This window comes from Anabrus simplex, chromosome 1, assembly GCF_040414725.1.
Source record: "Anabrus simplex isolate iqAnaSimp1 chromosome 1, ASM4041472v1, whole genome shotgun sequence".
NCBI classification, from domain to species: domain Eukaryota; kingdom Metazoa; phylum Arthropoda; class Insecta; order Orthoptera; family Tettigoniidae; genus Anabrus; species Anabrus simplex.
In genome coordinates, this window is record NC_090265.1 from 1294728387 (window position 1) to 1294751154 (window position 22768).

The window sequence follows — 22768 nt, forward strand, 5'->3', positions numbered from 1 at the left end:
GTCTGCTGATATTGCAATAACCTTCTCAAGGAGATTGAACCTCTGTTCTGTAATACCTCAAAAATGTATGAAAACAGAATTTCTGAATTTTTACCACCTACATTTACTAACCCCAGCACCTTTACTCCCGCACCTTTTTCCAGATAATAATACCTTACACAAAAGGTACTAAGTTTTATCCAAATAGTTGCAATGAGTCAGTTAACACTGATATGTAGCATGCTTCTTTTAGTTCTTCGTCCGGCTCTATGGCTAAATGGTTAGCATGTTGGCCTTTGGTCACAGGGGTCCTGGGTTCGATTTCTGGCAGGGTCGGGAATTTTAACCATCATTGGTTAATTTCGCTGGCACGGGGGCTGGATGTATGTGTTGTCTTTATCATCATTTTATCCTCATTACAACTTTCAGGTTGCCTAAGGGCGTCAAAACTAAAGACCTGCACCTGGTGAGCCGAACTTTTCCTCAGACACTCCTGACAATAAAAGCCATATGCCATTTCATTTTTTTCTTTTAGCTCTTCATTGATATGGCTTGCCAGAAATGGTAGAATAACTTTTATGATTGTTGCTTTGCACTTTGTTTTAAAACATTTGAATTTATCATTGAATGTTTTTTTTTTTTTTCCACAGCAGTTGTTGTACAGTCCATTGATTTAAAGTTGTGATTGTGCACAGCAGTATGATAAAGGTTGCTTTCTCTGCTACCAGTGATAAACTATTTTTCCACTTCACTTTCAGATTTTGCAATCATATAGTCCCTTATGCTGCTGCTGGAAGCTTTATAATGAACAGAACTTTTGTATTCTATTATTCCCTCATGGTTGACCATGTCTGACCAACCTCCATGTGAAATGTAAAATTTAGCATTGCATAATGTACAATCTACGTTGTCATTTACCAATCCTCTAATGAAGGAAAATTCTCTTCTGCCACTATTGTTAAATCTGCACTTACATTTCAGCATGATACAAACTATGTACAACACCGAGTAGCAACCAATCTCCATTGTGTATGTCAACAAAAACATGGAGGAAAAAAAAAACGCATCACTATTAGAATTACCCATTTCTCTTTCCAATTTCTCCACAAATTCCTCAATATCTTCTCTTCTGTTTCCAGTCTAAGGTGAATACATTTGTATAAAATCATTCATTCCATTTTGCATTTTCATCCAAACTTTGATTATCCTATCGCTTATACAGGGTGAAGCAAAATTTGCGCACTCGGGCATTGCAGCGCAACTCCTCACATGCCAGCAATAAAAATATCTCTCTCACAAAAGTTTGTCCTGCGAGTATATCCAGGAGAAAAAGGACATTGAAGCGTGGCAATCTGGCGACACTGTAACGACATTTAGGGTAACTACCTCTGTCAACACATATCAGTCGTGCTGTACAGTTGCTGACCAACCTCCATGTGAAATGTAAAATTTAGCATTGCATAATGTACAATGAACAGAACTTTTGTGTTCTATTATTCCCTCATGGTTGACCATGTCTGACCAACCTCCATGTGAAATGTAAAATTTAGCATTGCATAATGTACACGTGTGTTTTTTTTGCGTAAATGTAGTCCAGGTGGTATGGTATCTGGCATCTTAATTGTCAACAGCGATTGAAGCGGGTCCTCTAAAAACCATTTGCACTTACATACTACGATCCTAGAAATGGACGAACATTCATTTTCATTGGTCAGCTTTGAAAGACTCCCTTTCCACTTTGTGGATGTGAATTTATTCGCACCACTTCATCTACTAGCTGCGTTACAACGTGTTCAGACTTACTAAATTTTGTAAATGTAGGATATATGTGACCTAAGAAATGGTGTCTTACTGTATTACATTATGTAATGTCCAATGGAAATTAGCAAATTCAAAAAATGCGCCTCAACCTAGGATCAAACCCTTGACCTCCTGCATGCTGACCCAAAATCCTATCCACTGCACCAACACCTCCTGACAGATGTAGTTACCCCACGTGGTTACAGTGTTGCCAGATTGTCAATCTTCAACGTTCTTTTTCTGCCGGATATACTCGCAGGACGAACTTTTGTGAGAGACATTTTTTTATTGCTGGCATGTGAGGAATTGCGCTGCGATGCCCGAGTGCGCAAATTTCGCTTCACCCTGTATAATCCACCATTTCCACATACTCTTTAAGGGTTTAGATAGTTATCACCCCTACTCCACTTGCCCACCGTTCCAATATGTATCCCTCCTCATTTCCTTCCTTCCTTCCTTCCCCTTCCATTTTACTTCACTCAATCCCGTAATTACAGTACTGCCTCCTCTTTCTCCAGAAAATCAATAATCTCTTCAGCTTTCCCTCTGATGGTCATCACATCGATAATCCGCACCTTCGTGGTATTAATTACTAGTTGACCACTTTTCATTGTTCCCCCTCCATGTGTACAGGCTATTATTACACTAGAGTCAACACTCCCAAGGGCATTTTAGAGCTATTTCCAGCAATTTGCCAGGCTGTTCCTCACATAGGGAGTATATGCCTTCTGTAGTTTCTGTATTGGAGGGCAGACACTAGAACTGATGAGCTGCCACATCCACCATCTCCGGTATACCAAACCCCACCTTCTCCGCCTTTGATTCTGTTGAGGTGTTTATTCGCTACCCCAAGCTGGGACCCATACCAGGTAGTACATGGTGTCCAAAAAATGACTGAGATTCCACAGCCTGTTTCCAGTCATTCGACTGGATCAGGACTAGAATGAATGAAGCCCCCATCCAACAGCGAGAATAAGAACTGTGCCAGCTGCTGAAGACTGTCACACTCCCTGGGGCAATGATTAATGAATGACAGATGAAATGAAATGATATTGGGGAGTTTTGTTGGAATGAAAGCTGACAGGGAAAACCAGAGTACCCGGAGAAAAACCTGTCCCACCTCCGCTTTGTCCAGCACAAATCTCACATGGAGTGGCCAGGATTCGAACCACAGAACCCAACGGTGAGAGGCCAATGCACTGCCACCTGAGCCATGAAGGCTTCCAAAAAATAACTGTGTGGAAGAAAAAGTTTAGATTTGAAATTTCAAATGGTATTAATGGCAATGCAGTTCTCTCTAAAGGAGATATTCGTAATGACCTCCTGTAGCCTGCAGACATGACATTGCATATTATTTAACACTTTCTGGAGGGTGCAGTTGCCCCACCTTGTTGGAACCAGCCCTTTTCAATATCATGCTTACTGAGCAGGACCAGGAAAGTTTCCAGAATTTCAGTGTGGTAACGTTCTGTGTAGATGATGTCATAAAGGGAAATTGGTCCATTAACATGCTGCTAACTCAAGAAATCTCATACACCAATCTTTTGATCTTGTAGGGGCATTTCCTTTGACTTATAAGGGTTCTCAGTGATCCAGACACGATTGTTCTGACTTAACGTATCTGGACAGATGAAACCACCATGTCATTCCTAAATTTTCTCTACATTGTACTGCAGAGTTACTTTTCAGACGCCCTGTCCACAGCAGATCAGTGTGCCTTTGGACTCATAGAGGTAGGGTCAGCAAACTCTGAGATAGGGCTTTCTCTAAAGATGGTCCCTATCTGCAACTTTAAGCATACTAAAGGACATTAAATGGTTGGGTCTATTGCCAGATGTCTTTGTCTTCAGGATATAACATAGTCCCACATTTCTATTGTAGGCTTTAGGTCCAAATGCCTTTCCAGAAGTGGTAGTCTCATTCCTACACATGTTGACTTTCTGATGAGTACACAAACCCATGTCTCTCTGGATGGGGTACCTATTCTCTTGTCCAGGAAGCCCATAAAATGATTCCATATATAAGCTATACTCATTTATTTGTTCATAATCTACTGAATTTCCTGTGACATATCATATCAGAAATAATATACAGTTAAAAAAGTTAAGAACAAAAAAGAAAAAACAGGAGAAAAGTGAAAGAAAGAAAGAAAGAAAGAAAGAAAGAAAGAAAGAAAGAAAGAAAGAAAGAAAGAAAACTGTGAAGGTTCAATGGTGACTTGAACCTGTGCTCTTTGCATTACAGAGTCTGTGCCTTGATCACTAACAAAGAATGCTTCTCTGAATGCTAGCTCATAACTCATATTTGAAAATTGAAAAATGAAATATAAAAAATTAAACCTCATTTGAGAGAATTTCAAAATAGGCGTTCATTTTGCATCCATTTAGATTAACCACATGAATGTTCAACAAAACTAGCATCTGCCACATTACATACCATGCCTAGTAAGTCTTCGTATTCGTCATGGAGATAGAACATTTTGCTGATGAAGATGATGTGGGTCAGATGGAATGTTAAATAAATGAGTCATAAGAGTAGCAATTAAGACCATGTAAACTGCACAAGAGGAACTAGTAAAGTAGAAGGGATCAGCAGCACTGATGAGGAGATAAAAGAAAAGAGGGAGATTTTAAAAATGAACTCTCTCAAGAAAGTGTTCAGTATTTGGATGAGTGATAGTAGTGTCATTCTTACTAGATTAATAATACTGTATAGATTATTGATACCTTTCTTTTTTGCACAGCTCGTCCACAGGAACTCTGAATATACTTGAGCTCCTTCTCAGATATCCTGGGATGATCATTTGGTGTATCAAATACAAGCAGCCACCAGGCAATAAACCAAATAATGCCAATTGCTCCCGTGATGTAAAATACAGCTTCCCAGCCAAGATAATAAATAATGAGACCACAGACTGGATAGGTTAATGCAGCACCAAGAGAACTTCCTAAACAAACAAAGTTTTAAATTAGATGGTTCCAGTTTTAAAACAAGTACATTCATTCAAATAATTATCTGAACTGAATCCTCTCCAATTCAGAATTCTTCATTAACATGTCAGACAATTTATTCAAGAAATAGGAAATCTATGAATGAGTATGTCTAAACTATATATTTTAAACACTAGGCTGCTTTTTATGACCGCGAGAGAACGGCTGAATCGATTAACACTGAAATGGCGTATGGCTTTTAGTACCGGGATGTGTCCGAGGACTTCGGCTCGCTAGGTGCAGGTCTTTTGATTTGACGCCCGTGGGTGACCTGCACGTCGTGATGAGGATGAAATGATGATGATGAAGACGAAACATACACCCAGTCCCCATGCCAGGGTAATTAACCAATTATGATTAAAATTCCCGAATCTGCCGGGAATCGAACCCGGGACTCCTGTGACCAAAGGCCAGCACGCTAACCATTTAGCCATGGAGCCGGACATTAACACTGTAAAGCATTCTGACAAAAGCTATAAAGGGAAAGAAGTGGCCGAGAAATGTGTTGAACTCGCCATGCAGCTTATTTGGAGAGCATGTGATCCGTCCATGACTCATAATGCATTACGAAACAGGAAGCGTTCAGTGTATTGGTGGACCAAAGAAATTGGTGACTAGAGAAGATGTCTGCAACTAAGATGTAGGGCACACAGAGCACGAGTCAGCCAAGAAGACACCGCACTCACAGCTGAGTGTAAGTTGGCGAAGAAAGAACTGAGAAATTCTATTAAAAAGAGTAAAGTCAACAAATGGTGGAAAATGGCTAAGGAAGTGGGTGACGACCCATGGGGTTTAGGATACAAGATCGCTATGAAGAAACTTGGAAATTTCTCGAATTTGATCATGGACTCAAATGCAATGAAGAATATTGTAGATACATTATTCCTAGATCGTCCTGAGAGGTCTGATGATGATGATGAGGATGAGGAGGAGGAGGACTTCATAGATAATGTACCACTTTTTACACCAGAAGAATTGATGAGAGCAATTAGTTCCCTTAGAAATAAAAAGGCCCCAGAACCAGACGGTATTCCAGCAGAGATACTAAATCTTATAGCAGATTTCTGCTCACATCTGCTGCTGAAAATGTACAACAGCTGCCTGCTATCGGGGGTGTTTGGTGTTCACTGGAAAACAGCTCAGCTAGTTTTAATAAGCAAAGGGAAATCTGGGGGCTATAGGCTTTTATGTATGCTGGATACTGCTGGGAAAGGATTAGAGAAACTTCTGCAGCCAAGAATAATTTCAGCATTTCAACTATCTGGGGACCTCTCTGATTGTCAACATGGTTTTTACTTGTAGGATGCTAATTAATTTATATTTAACCACCTATTCAATGCATTAACATTTTATACAATTAGGAATTGATCATTGTTACCTTATGAAAGTGAGACATGTTATGCCTTTCATAGAAGGCATCATCAGTCATTGTACCTTCTCAAGGTTAAATCAGGCACCTGATTTAAAATTAATAAATACTGAATATTGTATTCTTTTTTTTCTTAGATTACTCCCTTCGTAAATGTGCTAATATTAAACTTGGTAATTATATTTCCTAACATTCCAAATAATGTAGTATTTAAAAATTTTAAGTCAGACCACTGCTTTTAAGCACTGTATATGTTCCTTTCACAACTAATAATCAACAGCCAATGGCTGATATTGTAGTTATACGCATTAATACCGAATATTGTATTCTTTTCCTTAGACTGCTCCTATTTTAAAAATGTTAATATTAGATCTTAGTAATTATAATTTAATCACACAGAAGATAGGTGGAGAGTGAAATGGCTCACAGGTGGTGCAGCACAAGAGTCTATCCTTGGCCCAAATCTGTGGAACATTTTGTATGATGTATTGTTGAGGTTAGAGATACCGGAAGACACAATGTTAGTGGGCTATGCTGATGATATAGCTGTTTTGATAGTAGCTTGAAATTTGGAGTTGTCTTAGTTTAAGCTATATCAAGTGATGCGATGGGTGAAAGATTGGATGGTGAATCACAGATTACAACTGGCAGATCATAAAACAGAGATAGTTTCCTTGACAAGAAAAAGGATCTCGACTGTTATTCCAATGTATATTGGACAAACAGAAATCAAAACATCTAGAAGTATAAAGTACCTCGGAGTGACCCTTGATACCAAACTTTCATTTCGGAATCATATCAAACAGGCGATGGATAAGGCTGTGAAAACAATTATTGCATTGAGTAGATTTATGAGCAACATTAAAGGTCCGAAGTCTAGCAAACGACAACTTCTGATGTTGATAGTTCACTCTACACTTCTATATGGTGTTGAAGTTTGGGCTGAATCTCCAAAGTTTGGAAAATACTGGCAAAGGATAGCTGCTGTGCAGCGGAGATCAGCTTTGCGTATCACAAGTGCATATTGCACAGTATCCAAACCTGCAGTTCTTACGGTAGCAGCAGTAGCACCAATTGTTTTACTTGCCTTAGAGAGACAGGAAGTCTGGAGAGCTCAAGAGGAGCTCGGAAAGGAGAGTGCTAAGGAGCTAGCTTATAAACAATGAATGGAACGAAGGCAGGAAAGATGGGAGGAAGATCCTTGAGGAAAATGGACTAAATGGCTGTTACCATGTTTAGCTGATTGGGTTGCACGAGCTCATGGTGAGGTTATCTTTTATCTTATGCAGCTCTTGATGGGTCACGGATACTTCCGAAAATTTCTGCAATGATGTTGATGATGTACTTCACATACTTTTTGTATGTTATCATTGGTCAACACAGAGAAGATGTTTAGAAACTGAGCAGAAACTATTATGCAGGTGATGCTACGAAACCAAGAATCTTGGGATCAGGTAGCAGTATATGTAGAAGGCATCCTACATTAGAAAAAGAGGAATTTGAATGCTCAAAAATGGCAGTAAAGGAGAAATAAAGGAAGAAGGATCCTGAGAAATTACAAGCACGACACTGCCCTGAAATAATGCGAGAGTGGTTCTGGGGCGGAAATGTACGTCGTAGGAAAAGGGTGTGTGGGTTTTAGTGAGTAGGAATCTCACACGCTTGTGGAGTGCAGACCCTTGCAAGTGTCTCATGAAAGATATTCCACACTCCCACATAAAAGATTATGATGATGATGATGATGATGATGATGATGATGATGATTATTATTATTATTATTATTATTATTATTATTATTATTATTATTATTATTATTATTATTATTATTATTGTATACACACACAACCCATCACACTACTAACCACCATAGGAGCACACAAAAGTGAATACATCCCTCCACATGGGATTAGAAATTATGTTGATATATTTTTAGCAATAATCATTATCTATATGTCTGACTTCTTGACTGGATGGTCAGTGTTGAGGCCTTCGGTTCAGAGGGTCGCAGGTTTGATTCCCGGCTGGGTCAGGGATTTTAATCGCTTGTGATTAATTCTTCTGGCTCAGGGGCTGGGTATTTGTGTTTGTCCCAACACTCTCCTCTTGTCCCATGGCTAAATGGTTAACGTGCTGGCCTTGGGTCCAGAGGATCTTGGGTTTGCTTTTTGGCCCCGTGAGGGATTTTAACTTTCATTTATTAATTCCAATGTCTTGGGATCTGGGTTTGTGTACCTTCTTCATCATTAGAATTCATCATAGTTAGGGTCCCATTCTCATAGACGGGCAGGTCCCCTATAGAGCATAGATTCAAAAGATCTGCACCAGGCCTCTTTGAAGGCCACAAGCCATTAAATCATTATCATCATCTTTATAATCACCATTAGCTCCCTTATCCAGATGCATCTGGGTTATTCTTATTCACTACTTTTCATCCTCCGCTGTGTTCCAGTACAGATCTGCCTTATACTGTTCCAATCCAAATCCATTTATCATAATCTGGATCTTTCTCCATCTTTCTTTTCTTGCAATTTTTAATTCTATAATTTGCTTTAACATTCCTTTTTCAATCATCTGCTTTAAATGTCAAAACATTGTCTTGACTGCATATGCCTGCACAAGGATTATTTCTCTATTTTTCTCATTAGCTTGTAGAGAAAATTTTCTCAATGCTATCATAATCATCAAAAACTGGTTTTACTAGTTACAATTAGACCTCCTAGCTCATAGTGTGAGTAAAATATTGACCGAATCTGATGAGAAGATTGTACGTCTATTGTATTAAATATACTTTTTTCATTTCCATCAAATATTTATGATTATGAAACTGAGGAAAACTTTCAATGTGAACATCTTTCATTGGAATGGAGGATGATGGTGTACAGTTGCTCAAGAAATGTGATTGCATGGTATTCTATGTTCCTGACATTTAGTATTTTATCAGATTTACTTTCAATTATTGTCAAAATATAATTCACCTTTAAATTACTGTCCTGCTAGAAAAATGAGTTCACAACAGCACTCCATAAAAGCAACTGGCAGAGGACAGGATTCAAAATACTAAATTAAACTGATCAAAATTGTGAGAAAAGATAAGATAAGACGAGATTACATGAGATGAGATAATGTTCAAACTCTACTGAATAACTAGTCAGATTTAAATTCACAGTTAATATTTTAATGAGAGAGCAAGGAATAATCTGAAATACACAAAGAGGAAAGAAGCATACATATTAACAAGAACTGGTCAATAAACTGATATTTTAAGTTTGAATGCTGGCAAGACAGCAGTGCCATATGTAATTTCATGCTGGGCTGAGTGGCTCAGACGGTTGAGGTGCTGGCCTTCTGACACCAACTTGGCAGGTTCGATCCTGGCTCAGTCCGGTGGTGTTTGAAGGTGCTCAAATACGTCAACCTCATGTCATTAGATTTATTAGCATGTAAAAGAACTCCTGTGGGACCAAATTCCAGCACCTCGGCGTCTCCGAAAACCGTAAAAGAGTAGTTAGTTGGATGTAAAGCAAATAACATTATTATTATTATTATTGTAATTTCATAGGTTAAGAAATCAATGCTTGATGAATGGTGATGAAGTAGTAATTGATAAGTTATACAGGACGAGGATCATGATTTTGCAAGGAAGTCTCCCTGCAGGTCATTGAATTTACATTTAATATCTCCAAATTTGATTAAACAGAAAAGGACTTGAATGTAAACTTTGCAAGCAAGTAATCTTTCAGTCATGGTATTAAATTATGCATGTGATTAACCCAATATCTTAAAGGAAATGACCAATAATTAAGTAATTAAAGGATTATTGAAGTATTTCCTTTCTCACTGAACTCAGATAAAAAAAAATAATAAAATATGAAAATTCTGCATAATCTTGCATGATAAATGTAAATAGGCAGAAGTGTACACCCTACTCAATTAGTTCCTCAAAATAAAATAATTAACATTATATAAAGTAAATGGAAGATAATTTAGCAGTAAGTTAAAGTGAGGAAATAAACAAGGAAGGAAATTAAAACCAGGAATGGCTTAAGTAGTAGCGAGTTGAACAGCAAAATTACACTACCGGTATGTAAATAGGAATCAATACAATTATTCAAATTACACATGTGTAAGGGAATTCAGAAATAATAGAGGACCACTGAGAAAATATACTGAACAGGGGAGAATGTAGTAAGGCAATTAGGATAGAGTGAGAATAACTTGACTGAATGCTTCAGTGTCTCCATGATACCATATTACCATGTTTCACCAAAAATAATTTAGGAGATTTTGAACATAAAGAAATTTCCATATTCAAAATTTTCCACAACAAAAAAGTTTAATAAACACCCTAGGTAGTTACGCTTGGAGATACCATGTAATGTTGAATGGGAGTGTGCATGTTACCTCTTAAATGTGTAGAGAATTTGATATAATCAGATAAAACATCAAAATGAGTGGAGACCTCAAGCTGCTGACTAATCCCAAGGATAGTAAAAAATTCCTTTTATCCTGGCTCGAAATTGGCTGTTGTTCCTGCGCTTCTTCTCATAATGAAATCTTCCTGTTCAGCCCAATGACTTAACTCTTAGCTCTTTTCATGAGCTAGCACCAAATGAAGGTCATCTAATAATTAACTACCAAGCAACAATGATACCACGTGACCGGGTGAAGCAAGACTCAGTAGTACCAAGAGGATCCAAGAGAATGTGCCCAAGTGCAGATACCATAAGTGCTTTTGTCTACCAGTACACAGAGTCCCCTTTCCGAACTATTCATTCTGATATATGTCAGTGTGTACCTCCCATTGACTAGGTTTGTAAAAATGCTTATTCATGCTGCATTGCTATTTTTAAAATTTTTGTTTCGAAATCCACTCGTTCACTTCAATATTTTCAGAAGCACTAGATATAGTACAATAGTAATTGTTGTATTATTAATTATACTGTACTCTTATATATATCATTGCTAGGCAATGGAAACCTTGTCATTCCACTCAAGAGAAGAGCATGATTCTCCATCTGCCTTGTGAAGGCTTGCCGCATTACCTGAGGAGGGAACAGAAGACTCCAACGGTCAAAACATCGGGCTGTCATAAAGCAATGAAAATGCCAGGAAAGTTCCCCAGCTATTGCTGACCACTCAGTTTTGGGCTTCTTCTGTAAACTTTACTCCAAAAGAGGTTTCCTTTGCCCAGCGACGATTATATATAATTCATTATTGTTATTGTTGTTATTATTGTTATTGTTGGGGAACAGGGTCATGTAGTAGCTTAGCTGCTGCCTGTCATTCTGGCGACCGTGATTTGATTCCTGGTATCAGAATGGGCATGCGACCTTAAATTCCCAGCCACAACTCTTTTATACCTCAGTGCATGCAGGGACCCTAAGTTGCGGATTATAATGCAAATAATGATGGTGATGATTGTAGTTAATATTATTTGCCATCCAGCAACAATTATTTGCTACATCTTACTTAATCACACTTTACTCGTCCTTTGGGGGTACAAAGGTAAAATAATTGGATTTTGGGGGTACACCAACAAAAAAGTTTCCATACCACTGCTGTAAATGGTAATTAGAATTGAGGCAATACTAATGATAAAAGTAACGGTTCAAACACAATAACATGCATAGAGAGTCAGATAGTGACAAGGATAAGAAATAGTAAAGAAGGGCTAGTCCTGATCAAAAATGTTATGTTGAAAGTTAAATACCATAAGGAAAAGGTAACTGTCAAAATTTTTGAGGTAGGTGTGAAGTGACAAAATAGGTAACGTACCAGAGAAGTTAAGTCAAAAATTGTCATGGATATTTATTGATAACCACCTATTGAATACAAAGTAAAGTTCTTACATTAACATTTATAGCTTGTCATAATAACTTTTAGGGACACTTTTCGCCCATTATATGGGTATCATCAGCCTTTATCTCATACCTTTTGGTCATTGATCAGGATCCTGATTTACCTTTGCCAAAATATTATATACAGTAGATACTACTTTATACAAAGTTAAAAAGTCTTATTGTATGTTCTATTTAACAGTTTAATGATTTTCAAAATAAAAAGTATCTAAAAGTGTGGATGAGATGGATGATTGTTGTTGATGAAATCTTATGAATAAAAAAAACATTCTAAGAACTACTTGATCATTATGGCTAAAAGGTGATCCTAGTTTACTGTATATATTAAAAGTTCTACTTGAACACGTTTGTGTATTTTAGCATGTTAAAGGGTATCTGGTTACTTTTTTTTTTTTTTTTTTTTACTGGTTGCAGTCATAAAATATTGTTTTCTAGAATTTGGACGAACTTGTTCAAAGGTGATGAAATTGAATTGTCATTTTTTAACCACCCTTAGTTGAGATTTTGTTTTGGGTGTAAGATTGTTTAACCATTTAGGTAGCGGCCCGTTGACGTTGTTCTCATTATTATTGTAGCTTATGTAGTTTGAATCCGGCATTCTTCTCAATTCCATTGCAAAAGTGAAGAATGGGTTCTCGACTAGCAATGCTGGAAGTGTCTTGGCTTGAGAATGCGAATGCTGCCTCTTGTTATGTTTATAGTTGAAAGGGAACGCTCAGACTCGGTATTAAATGTTGCTTGATTGTTGGCTCTGAATAACTGAGAAGTGTGTAGAAAATGTCTGTGATGAGAGTAGGATAAAGAAATTAGAATTGCAGCTAAATCTGAAGAAGTTGCTGTGTGCATATTACTTACCCCCTCGACTGTTGTGGAGGTTACTAGCTGCACTGGCAATGCTGGATCGACTGACCTTTGTGCTTCTTGTGTTGTATCAGTGTGAGGGTAGGGATGGGTGTGGGGGGTGTGGTGGGGATGAGGGGGATAGGCAGGGCCTTAAGTTTATGCACTGTTGGCTGCAGGGAGTTTGTAGGGGCAGACTGGGAGGGAGTTGTGTTTGTTGAAGTAGTGGGAGTTTTTGAGGATGAAGAATTAAAAATGTTTAGAAAGTTGTTTTGTTTTAAATTCAATATTATTTGTAATAAATTAGGTAATATCTCATACAGGGGATTTTTAGCTTCTGTTATATCACTGAGATTTTGGTTTTTGTTGTAGTACTGGTCTAAATAAATGTAAATGTTTTCTAGCTCGTTCATTAATTTTAAGATCCTATTCTGTAGTTGTGAATTTATGCCCTGTTTCTTTCATATGAGAGCTCATTGCTGAAAACTTATTGTGCTTGTTGGCATTATAGTGCTCCAAGTATCTTGTGTAAAAACTCCGGCCTGTTTGCCCGATATACAAGACGCTACATTGCGAGCATGTAAGCCTGTATATACTGGATCCTGAATAAAGACTACTGTTTACATTGACTGTGTTGTGATTGAAGAATAAGTCCTGATTGCTGTTTATTGTTCTAAATGCAATACTGATGTTAGGCTTTTTTAAGGGGTTTGAAGCTTGGTAAATGAGTGGATTATTAGAGGTGAAGGTGGCAAATTTAGATTTTTTAGGTCTGTCTGGGATGAGGTTTGTTGATAGTTTAAGTTTGACCTTGTTAATTAATCGGTTGATCATTTCTGTTTTATATCCGTTAACTTTCACCAAATTCTTTATCTAGTTAAGTACTATTTTTAGATTTTTAGGTGAAAGAGGGATTTTTTAATGCTCTATAATTTAAAATGTAAAATGTCGCCTGTTTATGGGAATTAGGGGATAATGAAGATTTATTGATTGTTATTGGAGAGTGGGTAGGATTTCTAAATATTTGGAAATCAAAACTATTGTTGATACGTGTTGCAATGATGTCTAGAAAATTTATGGAACCAATGACCTCATCTTATTTGGTGAACTTTATATTTTGATCAAGAATGTGTTTTAAAAAAATCTAAAATTTTGTCACTGTTATTGAATTCTTTATTGATTATTACGAATGTGTCATTCACATATCGGAGCCACAGGCTGTTTCCTTGTACTTTTGTCATTATTTTGTTATGTTCCAAAGAATCCATGCATATATCGGCCAAGATGCTTGATAGAGGATCACCGAGCTCCATAGCTGCATTAAAAATTAAATAATTGAAAAAGAGGTTCAACCTATTCAATACATAAAAGAAAGAAATGTAGTGATTACATTCTTATTTAATAGTAACTATAAATGGGACCGGTTTCGACCCTAGTCCAGGTCATCATCAGCCGTAAAAACATGTAAAACAATGCATATGAAAAAGAAAAAGAAAAAGATTAAGTGAATTCTGGATCGGTAAAAGATGAAACATAAATTAATGATGGGGGTAGAAATTGTGAGTCACTTAGAAGAAAACAGTACGTAATATTAAGAATGGTAGTATGGCACACGCAATGATAGGCGAAGTCTCAATTATACTGATTTGCGTTGTATATTTCTATATATACGTACTTAACTTCCCGCTACCGAGACAAATACTGGACCTTCAGGATATTCTCCATTCTACTTTGGCGTTTGAGACCGCAGCGCATGACCTTGAATGTGCCGCGCTGATCACCGGGAGCTGGCAGTTTGCTTCTACAAATCTATTCGTCTGCGACTTCAAGTTAATTATGATCTTCATATATTATTTGATAGTGTTGTGACTTTGTGCCTGACATAGTGTGGAAACTGACCCATTTGACCGTTCTCCAATATTCATAAACATTGTGAGACTTCGCCTATCATTGCGTGTGCCATACTACCATTCTTAATATTACGTACTGTTTTCTTCTAAGTGACTCACAATTTCTACCCCCATCATTAATTTATGTTTCATCTTTTACCGATCCAGAATTCACTTAATCTTTTTCTTTTTCTTTTCTTATATGCATTGTTTTACATGTTTTTATGGCTGATGATGACCTGGACTAGGGTCGAAACCGGTCCCATTTATAGTTACTATTAAATAAGAATGTAATCACTATATTTCTTTCTTTTATGTATTGAATAGATTGAACCTCTTTTTCAATTATTTAATTTTTAACATTAATACTTTCAATACGGAACAATGAAATTTTTATATTTAAATGCTCCATAGCTGCAGTCGCTTAAGTGCAGCCAGTATCCATTAATCGGGAGATAGTGGGTTCGAATCCCACTGTCGGCAGCCATGAAGATGGTTTTCCATGGTTTCTCATTTTCACACCAGGCAAATGCTGGGGCTGTACCTTAATTACGGCCACGGCTGCTTCCTTCCCATTCTTAGGCCTTTCCTATCCTATCGTCGCCATAAAACCTATCTGTATCGGTGCGATGTAAAGCAAAAAAAAAAAATAGGATCGCCCTTTGCTAGGCCATTCTGGTGATAGATTTTGCCGTTAAATGTAAAACTCCCACTACTTCAGCAAACACAACTCCCTCCCAGTCCGTCCCTACAAACTCCCTGCAGCCAACAGAGCATAAACTTAAGGCCCTGCCTATCCGCTCATCCCCACCACACCCCCCACCCCTACCCTCACACTGATACAACACAAGAAGCACAAAGGTCAGTCGATCCAGCACTGCCAGTGCAGCTAGTAACCTCCACAGCAGTCGAGGGGGTAAGTAATATGCATACAGCGACTTCTTCAAATTCAGCTGCCTTCAATTCTAAGTCTAATTTCTCTATCCTCCTCTCTTTACAAACATTTTCTACACACTTCTCAGTTATTCAGAGCCAACAATCAAGCAACATTTAATACCAAGTCTAAGCGTCCCCTTTTGACTATTAACATGAAAAGAGACAGCAGTCACATTCGCAAGCCAAGACACTTCCAACATCGCTAGTCGAGAACCCATTCTTCACTTCTGTAATGGGATTGAGAAGTATGCTGGATCCAAACTACATAAGCTACAATAATAATTATTAAAATAATATTAAAACTCTATTGTTTTTTATTTTTAAATTGAACAATAACAGAAAATTCTATAAACATTATGTAGGTAGCATATACAATTTTGCAACAATAATTTTGTTTGATTGATCTGAATTAAACAGAGTAACGAAAAACATACTTGTAAAATATGTATTTCTACATCTGTAATATTACTACAATTTGGTTTCCTTTAAAATATTGAGATGGCAACTGCCATGCCTTGCAACCCCTGAATTATGTCTATGACCACAAACATATAAAATTCAAAAGAAATTAAATAGGGAAACTAAGGAAGATGTGAAACTCGATGCAATACCATCAGATGAATGGCTTAAATATTTTTGGACACTGGACAAGTTCAAAAGATGAAGTGTTGACTTTGCCAATACCTAGCTACAATCTAATAGAATCAATAACTTTAGAAGAACCTATATACTGTATAAAAAATAAGAGTTTTGTCTGTACATTGTTCAGAATTTGAAAAGAATGGTATTTCTGTATCGGTCATGTCCGCAGTAACAAAAAAATGCACTTTTTACTTTTCCGTAATTTTTGTCTGTCTGTCTGTCTGTCTGTCTGTAAACGCATCACTAGAAAACAGCTGAAGAGAATTTAATAAAAATCGGTATGCAAAGTCGGAGAATAAGTCGCTACAATCTAGGTCATAAATAATTTTATTCACGCTGATTGAAATGGTAATTTAGGGGAAGGCCTAAAATTTAATTCTCAAATATTTAAATTATTAGTGATCGTATCGATAAATACTACATAACCAAAGTTATATAGAATTAAATTTCCGACCATTTATGTCTGTGATAACACAGATATTCATGAATTTGTAATTTTGTTGCTAAGTCCATATCAACGCGAGCCACGAGAAAATGGGTTAACAGAATTTAATGAAAATCATTACCGTATATATAGAGTCGGGGAATGAGAAACAACAGTCTAAGCTATAAACAAATTTATTCACCCTGGATGGAATTGTAGTTTAGGGAAAGGTGCCTAAAATGTAATTTTTAAATACCTATGTTATTGGTGCTATCGAAAAGTATTACATAACAATTATAGGTAATACAATTTCCAATCATTTATGTTTTAATCATTTTTACCGTACCGACGATGGTAAGAGTGGTATTTCAGAGTCAGAAGAAAACTAAATGTGAAGACCTACAATATCAAAAGCGCATAGCATTGATCAACAGTAACATCACATTGACCATTCTTTGATGTGATGTTCTTTGTCTCTTATGCTGCCTCTCAACTCCGATAGATGGGATTACTGATGCATACCGAGTATAACAGCCTGACTGAATATTAATGAGAAATAGGTGGGGAGTTAGAAAACTTTCTTCTTTAGCATGTCATTCCTCTGGTTCATACATTTTCTGATACAGCTGGGCTATGTGATCCCTAATCTGACATGCTGTTTAGAATGAGCAGTGTGCAGACTTAAGGCGGAGGCTCACTTAGTAGTAGTAGTAGTAGTAGTAGTAGTAGTAGTAGTAGTAGTAGTAGTAGTAGTATGGCCTGGTATAGAATAACAATTTAGGCCTATTCCAAATTATACCACCACAATTCACTAAATAAATAAAATTCGACCCTGAAAAGAGCCGTTTCTTAATTAAAACTTCTTCCTCTTTACTTTTATTAAATTCTACATTCATTTTATTCCATATTAGCACTGAAGAGTGGGTTTCTCCTCTTGCTTGGAGAAAAAAATTGTCTCCAAGTCAGATAGATTTTTCCACTGCCAGTGTAGTGAATTAAGATTTTCCAACTCATGGGGTACTCCTAGGAAACAGATTAGTAGATTAGTTTATGCCGTGGGAGTCTCCACTGTTCGACCCCCTCCCTGCCGAAAAAAGACAAAGGGTGTTCACGGATCACGCCTATCTGTGGCTTTGATCATTCCAGCTCTGGAATTTTGGACTGTTAGATCGGCAGTGTAGTCCTGTTCGTTATAAGTGAGAAAATGTGCGGTTTTTCATTTGATCGAGTATTTTATATGATATCATTGCTTTTAATCGCTACTTTCCTACCGACGTTTTTGTAATGACCTATGTTGACTTCAGTTAGGAAAACCACAAGGTCAGTCTCTCTGAGAATCCAATCCCGTAGCGAAGCACGGGTACATCAGCTAGTTAGAACTAACTTTGAAGAAACTTAGGAATTGTAAAGCACCCAGAGGAGATGCAATACATTCTGAACTGTTCAAATAATCAAGTGAACCTTTTAAACAAAGATTCCTCAGTTTTCTAAATCTAAGTTGGAATGGAGACAACCCACTAGAAAACTGGTGGAAAACAATAGTTATCCCTATTCATAAGAAAGATGGTGTAAAAAAATGTGAAAATGACAGAGGAATTAGCATTGTTAACTCAGGTTATAAAATTTATGCAAGTATCATTAAAGAAAAGTTGCAGAGACATGATGAAGATAAAATTGGGAATGAACAACAAGGTATCTGTAAAAGGTGCTCCTGCACTGATGCATATTTCACTATGAAGGTATTAATTAAAAAGCATAGAGAATTCAATTTGGAAACACACATTGCTTTTGTAGTCTTTTAAAAAGGCCTTTGATAGAGTAAACAGAAATAAATTGTTTGAAATTCTAAATAAAGATAATGTTCCTCAACAGATGATAAACAATATCTATAGATCCAATTTCATTTCTTTAAAATTTGAAAACAAACAGTGTGGAAACCAATAAATTGAGGTGTAAGACAAGGCTGTGGACTAACCCCTCTTCTTTTTATCATTTATATGAATGCAACAATGGAAACTTGGAGGCAAGGAAGTCATGGTTCAGTACCAATCAATAGACACCTTGAAAATTTAGATGTCATTCTCTTTGCTGATGATGCTACATTGCTGGCTTTGACAGAAGATGACATCCAAAGGTTGGTATTTAATCTTAGTAATGTTTCCCCAGAATTTAACATGATTATCTTAACAGAGAAGACTAAAATAATGGTCTTCAAGGAAAGAGATCCCATTCCTAGTGAAATGTGTTTAGGCCTAAATAATACAATGTTGGAAAGAGTAAATGTGTTCAGTTACCTATGGTACAACTTATCATTTCAAACAGAAATAGATAGAGGATACCTGCGAAAATGAATAAGTTTACAAAAACATCAGGAATAATCAGCCACACCATGAAGCCCTAATTTGTACAGAAACATTGTTTGTGCCTTTATAATGTACCTTTGGTTGGCAAACCCTTCGCTATGGATGTGAGGCATGGTTATTAAGATGTTTAAAGAATCACAGCACAAGAAATGACGTTCATATGCTGTACGGTAGGATACACCAAGTGGGATCATAAAAAGAATGAAGAGGTGCTAAAAGAGCTGAAAATACAACCAATAACTGACTACATCAAGAGTTATCAGGAAAACTAGAAACGTCATATTCTGTTATTGTGTATCACAATATTTGCTCACTAGAGTGCAGCACCTTCCAGGCAGCACTTGCCTCCAGCAATGTGTTCCCATGGGGCTGGGGATGACTTCTGGTAGGGAGAGGCTTGTAAGACAACATGGTGTGATACAAGCGTGATGTTAAGATGCCTCACGAACATCAAGTTCCACAGCTATGTGGAGTCTCAGTTTTAACATGTAGTTCAATTATTAAGTGTTTCAGTGTATATAATCAGTGTTTATAAACTAATATGAATTATATTTAATTCATTATTGAGATCCGAGTGATTATTTGTGCCAGCTCAACTTCATGGAAACAGTTATACAGTCCACTCAGTCAGTAACTTGTACCAGACCACACAACATTTTGGTCTTCTGGGCAGGATCTTTAATAATCATGTGTAATTCATGAAAATGCAAAGTAAATCTATGACAGTTACTTGCGCTTCATTCATCGTGTGCATACCAGTACTTACATCACACCACGTGACGCAGAAGACGCGGTAAAATCTTAGCGCAAGGCTACGTGTTCATTGTTACATATCACATCAAACTACTGTAAGTGGTCCAAAACTGGCATGGCTCATGAGCACGTTAGTCTCTGAAAGCATCAATTTGACTACCCAACACGACAATGCAGTGTATGGAGTCCAGAGTTCATCTTATCAACACGACTACAAGGCGAAGGACGCAGGGAAAATAAGTATTATACAGGTCAGATTTTCCTTTTCTTATTTGTTATCCTTTCCATTCCAAGATGGATGAGCAGCAACTACAAAAGTTAGTAAAGAAAAGAACCAGTATTAAGTCTCGAATAACAAGAATAAGCACATTCGTTGACTCATTCAATAGCGAACACAACGTGCATGAAATCAGAGTGCGCTATGATACATTAAGTGATTTAGACAGTAAATATGACGCCATTCAGTCTCAGCTAGAGGTGAAAGGTGTAGCCACTGACCAGACTAAGAATAGGGAAAATACAGAATGATCATATATAGGTTGAAGGCTAGGATGCAAGTATTATTATTCCCATCACAAACTCACAGTGTAAGTAGTCCCAGTTCAGCTCACAGTGCCTTAAGTGATAGCTCAAATTTAAGGTTACCTGCTGTCAAGTTGCTGACATTCAGTGGGAACTACAAAGACTGGTTATCATTTTCAGATAATTTTAAGGCCATAGTTCATAACAATGCAAGTTTGGGAACAATTGAAAAGTTTCACTATTTGTTAGGAGCACTGCAAGTCCAAGCCAAGGCATTAATTAATTCAATCAGGACCTGCTGTTTCTAAGACTCACATGTCTAAGGGGAAACCTCATATCTTCACATATATGACTTGCATTGAAGGTCACTGCCCTTGTTGTAATCAAAAACTAGGCACTAATCAAAGGATACAGTGCATACATGATAATAAACTCCTGAAACCAATTACAGTGTTGCATGGGACTTGCTCTGCAGTAGGTTTCAGAATAAAAGGTTAATTGCGTCAACACACATCAGAGAGATTTTGAATATTAAACCTATAGAAAGAGAATCAGCTGTTGAACTTAGACAATTCATAAACACATTTTCCAGTAATTTGCAAGCCTTGATAGCCCTTCAGTTAGACAATCCACTGGAAGATATTATCTTAGCACAGCATGCAATAGACCAGTTGGATCATGAAACAAGGAGAGGTTGGGAATTTGAGTTAGATTCTATGGAAAATCCAACACTCCAGCACCTTTTTAAACATTTAGAGCATAAATGTCCAGCATTAGAAAGCATACAGTTCAGCTCCAGTCAAGGTCAATCAGGACCTGCTGTTCCTAAGACTCGCGTGTCGAAGGGGAAACGTCATACCTTCACACATATGACTTGCACTGAAGGTCACTGCCCTTGTTGTAATCAAAAACATAAATTATTTGCATGTGAATTATTTCAGAAACTAGGCACTAATCAAAGGATACAGTGCACATGTGATATAAAACTATCTTTTAATTGCCTGAAATCAGATCATGCATTTAAGGAGTGCACCTCTGGTCATTGTCACAGGTGTAATAAATCTCACAATACATTGTTGCACATAGACACTAACACCTCCCGTGGTAGCAGTAGTACAAGTAGAGAGGTTGCTCATCCATTGTCAGCGTGTACACAGCAAGAAAAGTACCCAGGTCAAGTCATAATGCTACACCACATGTATTATTGTCAACTGTCATTGTTAACATTAGAGACCAGAATGGAAAATTTCACAAGGTACGAGAGCTTCTGGACAGTGGCAGTCAAAACCATCTAATATCTGAAGACCCCATCAACAGACTTAAGTTAAGAACCAAGAGAAATAACACAATTGTGCTAGGGATTAATCAGGCCTTTTCGTCAATTAAACACAGTGTTGACATTGAGATACATTCCATTGCAACCTCGTTCAAGGCTAGCATTAACTGTTTAGTAGTTCCAGTCATAACAGGACAGATACCCACAATACCACTAGATTACAAGTCTTGGAACATTCCTGATCACATTACATTAGCAGAGCCCAAGTTTTACCACCTAGCTACCATTGATATGATTATTGGGGCGGAACTATTTCATGACATTTTGATAATGGAAAGAAAGACTCACACAGGTGATTTTCCTGTACTCCAAAACACTGAGTTAGGTTGGATAGTTTCAGACAAGTTTCAACACCATACTATAAATGACAACACCATGACATCATGTTTCATAAGAAGTGAGGAAAACCTTGATCATCAGCTACATCAGTTTTGAAAATCGAAGAATTGAACACACAACCTAAAACAGTGGAAGAACAACAATGTGATCAACATTTTAAGGACAACACAACAAGAGACACTGAGGGGAAGTTCATTGTCAGGCTACCTCTAAAGGAGAATCGTCAAGAGTTGGGAAAGTCATACGACCAAGCAGTCCGGAGATTATACCAACTTGAGTACAAAATTAACAAGCATCCTGATTTACACAAATGTTATAGGGCATATATAGCATTATTCTTCTGTTTTTCTACTAAGGCAGTTCACCTTGAGGTAGTAAGTAGCCTCATGAGTGAAGCATTTCTACCTGCTTTTCAGCGATCCATAGCGAGAAGGGGGAAACCTATTGACATATAACAGTGATAATGCGACAACATTTACTGGAGCTGACAAGGAACTGCAAGATCTTCATCAGCTCATGTCATCAAACCATTTCCAGAAGGAAGTTACCAACAACATCTATATATATAAAATAAGAGTTTTGTCTGTACATTGCTCAGAATTTAGAAAAAAATGATATTTCTGTATCGGTCATGTCCACAGTAACAAGGAAATGCAATTTTTACTTTTCCGTAATTTCTGTCTGTCTGTCTGTATGTATGTACACGCATCACTAGAAAAAGGCTGAAG

The 22768-nt window shown here is 37.2% G+C and overlaps 1 protein-coding gene across 8 annotated transcripts in view; it reads right to left on the reverse strand.

Annotated features, from left to right (window-relative positions):
* LOC136858274 (sialin) overlaps positions 1–22768 on the reverse strand; it is a 194168-nt gene that overhangs the window by 95984 nt on the left and 75416 nt on the right. For all 8 annotated transcript variants that reach the window (XM_068225477.1, XM_068225475.1, XM_068225474.1 and 5 more), the window contains one exon: positions 4506–4726. In XM_068225477.1, the coding sequence (XP_068081578.1) occupies positions 4506–4726 (221 nt within the window). The remainder of the gene's footprint in view (positions 1–4505; positions 4727–22768) is intronic.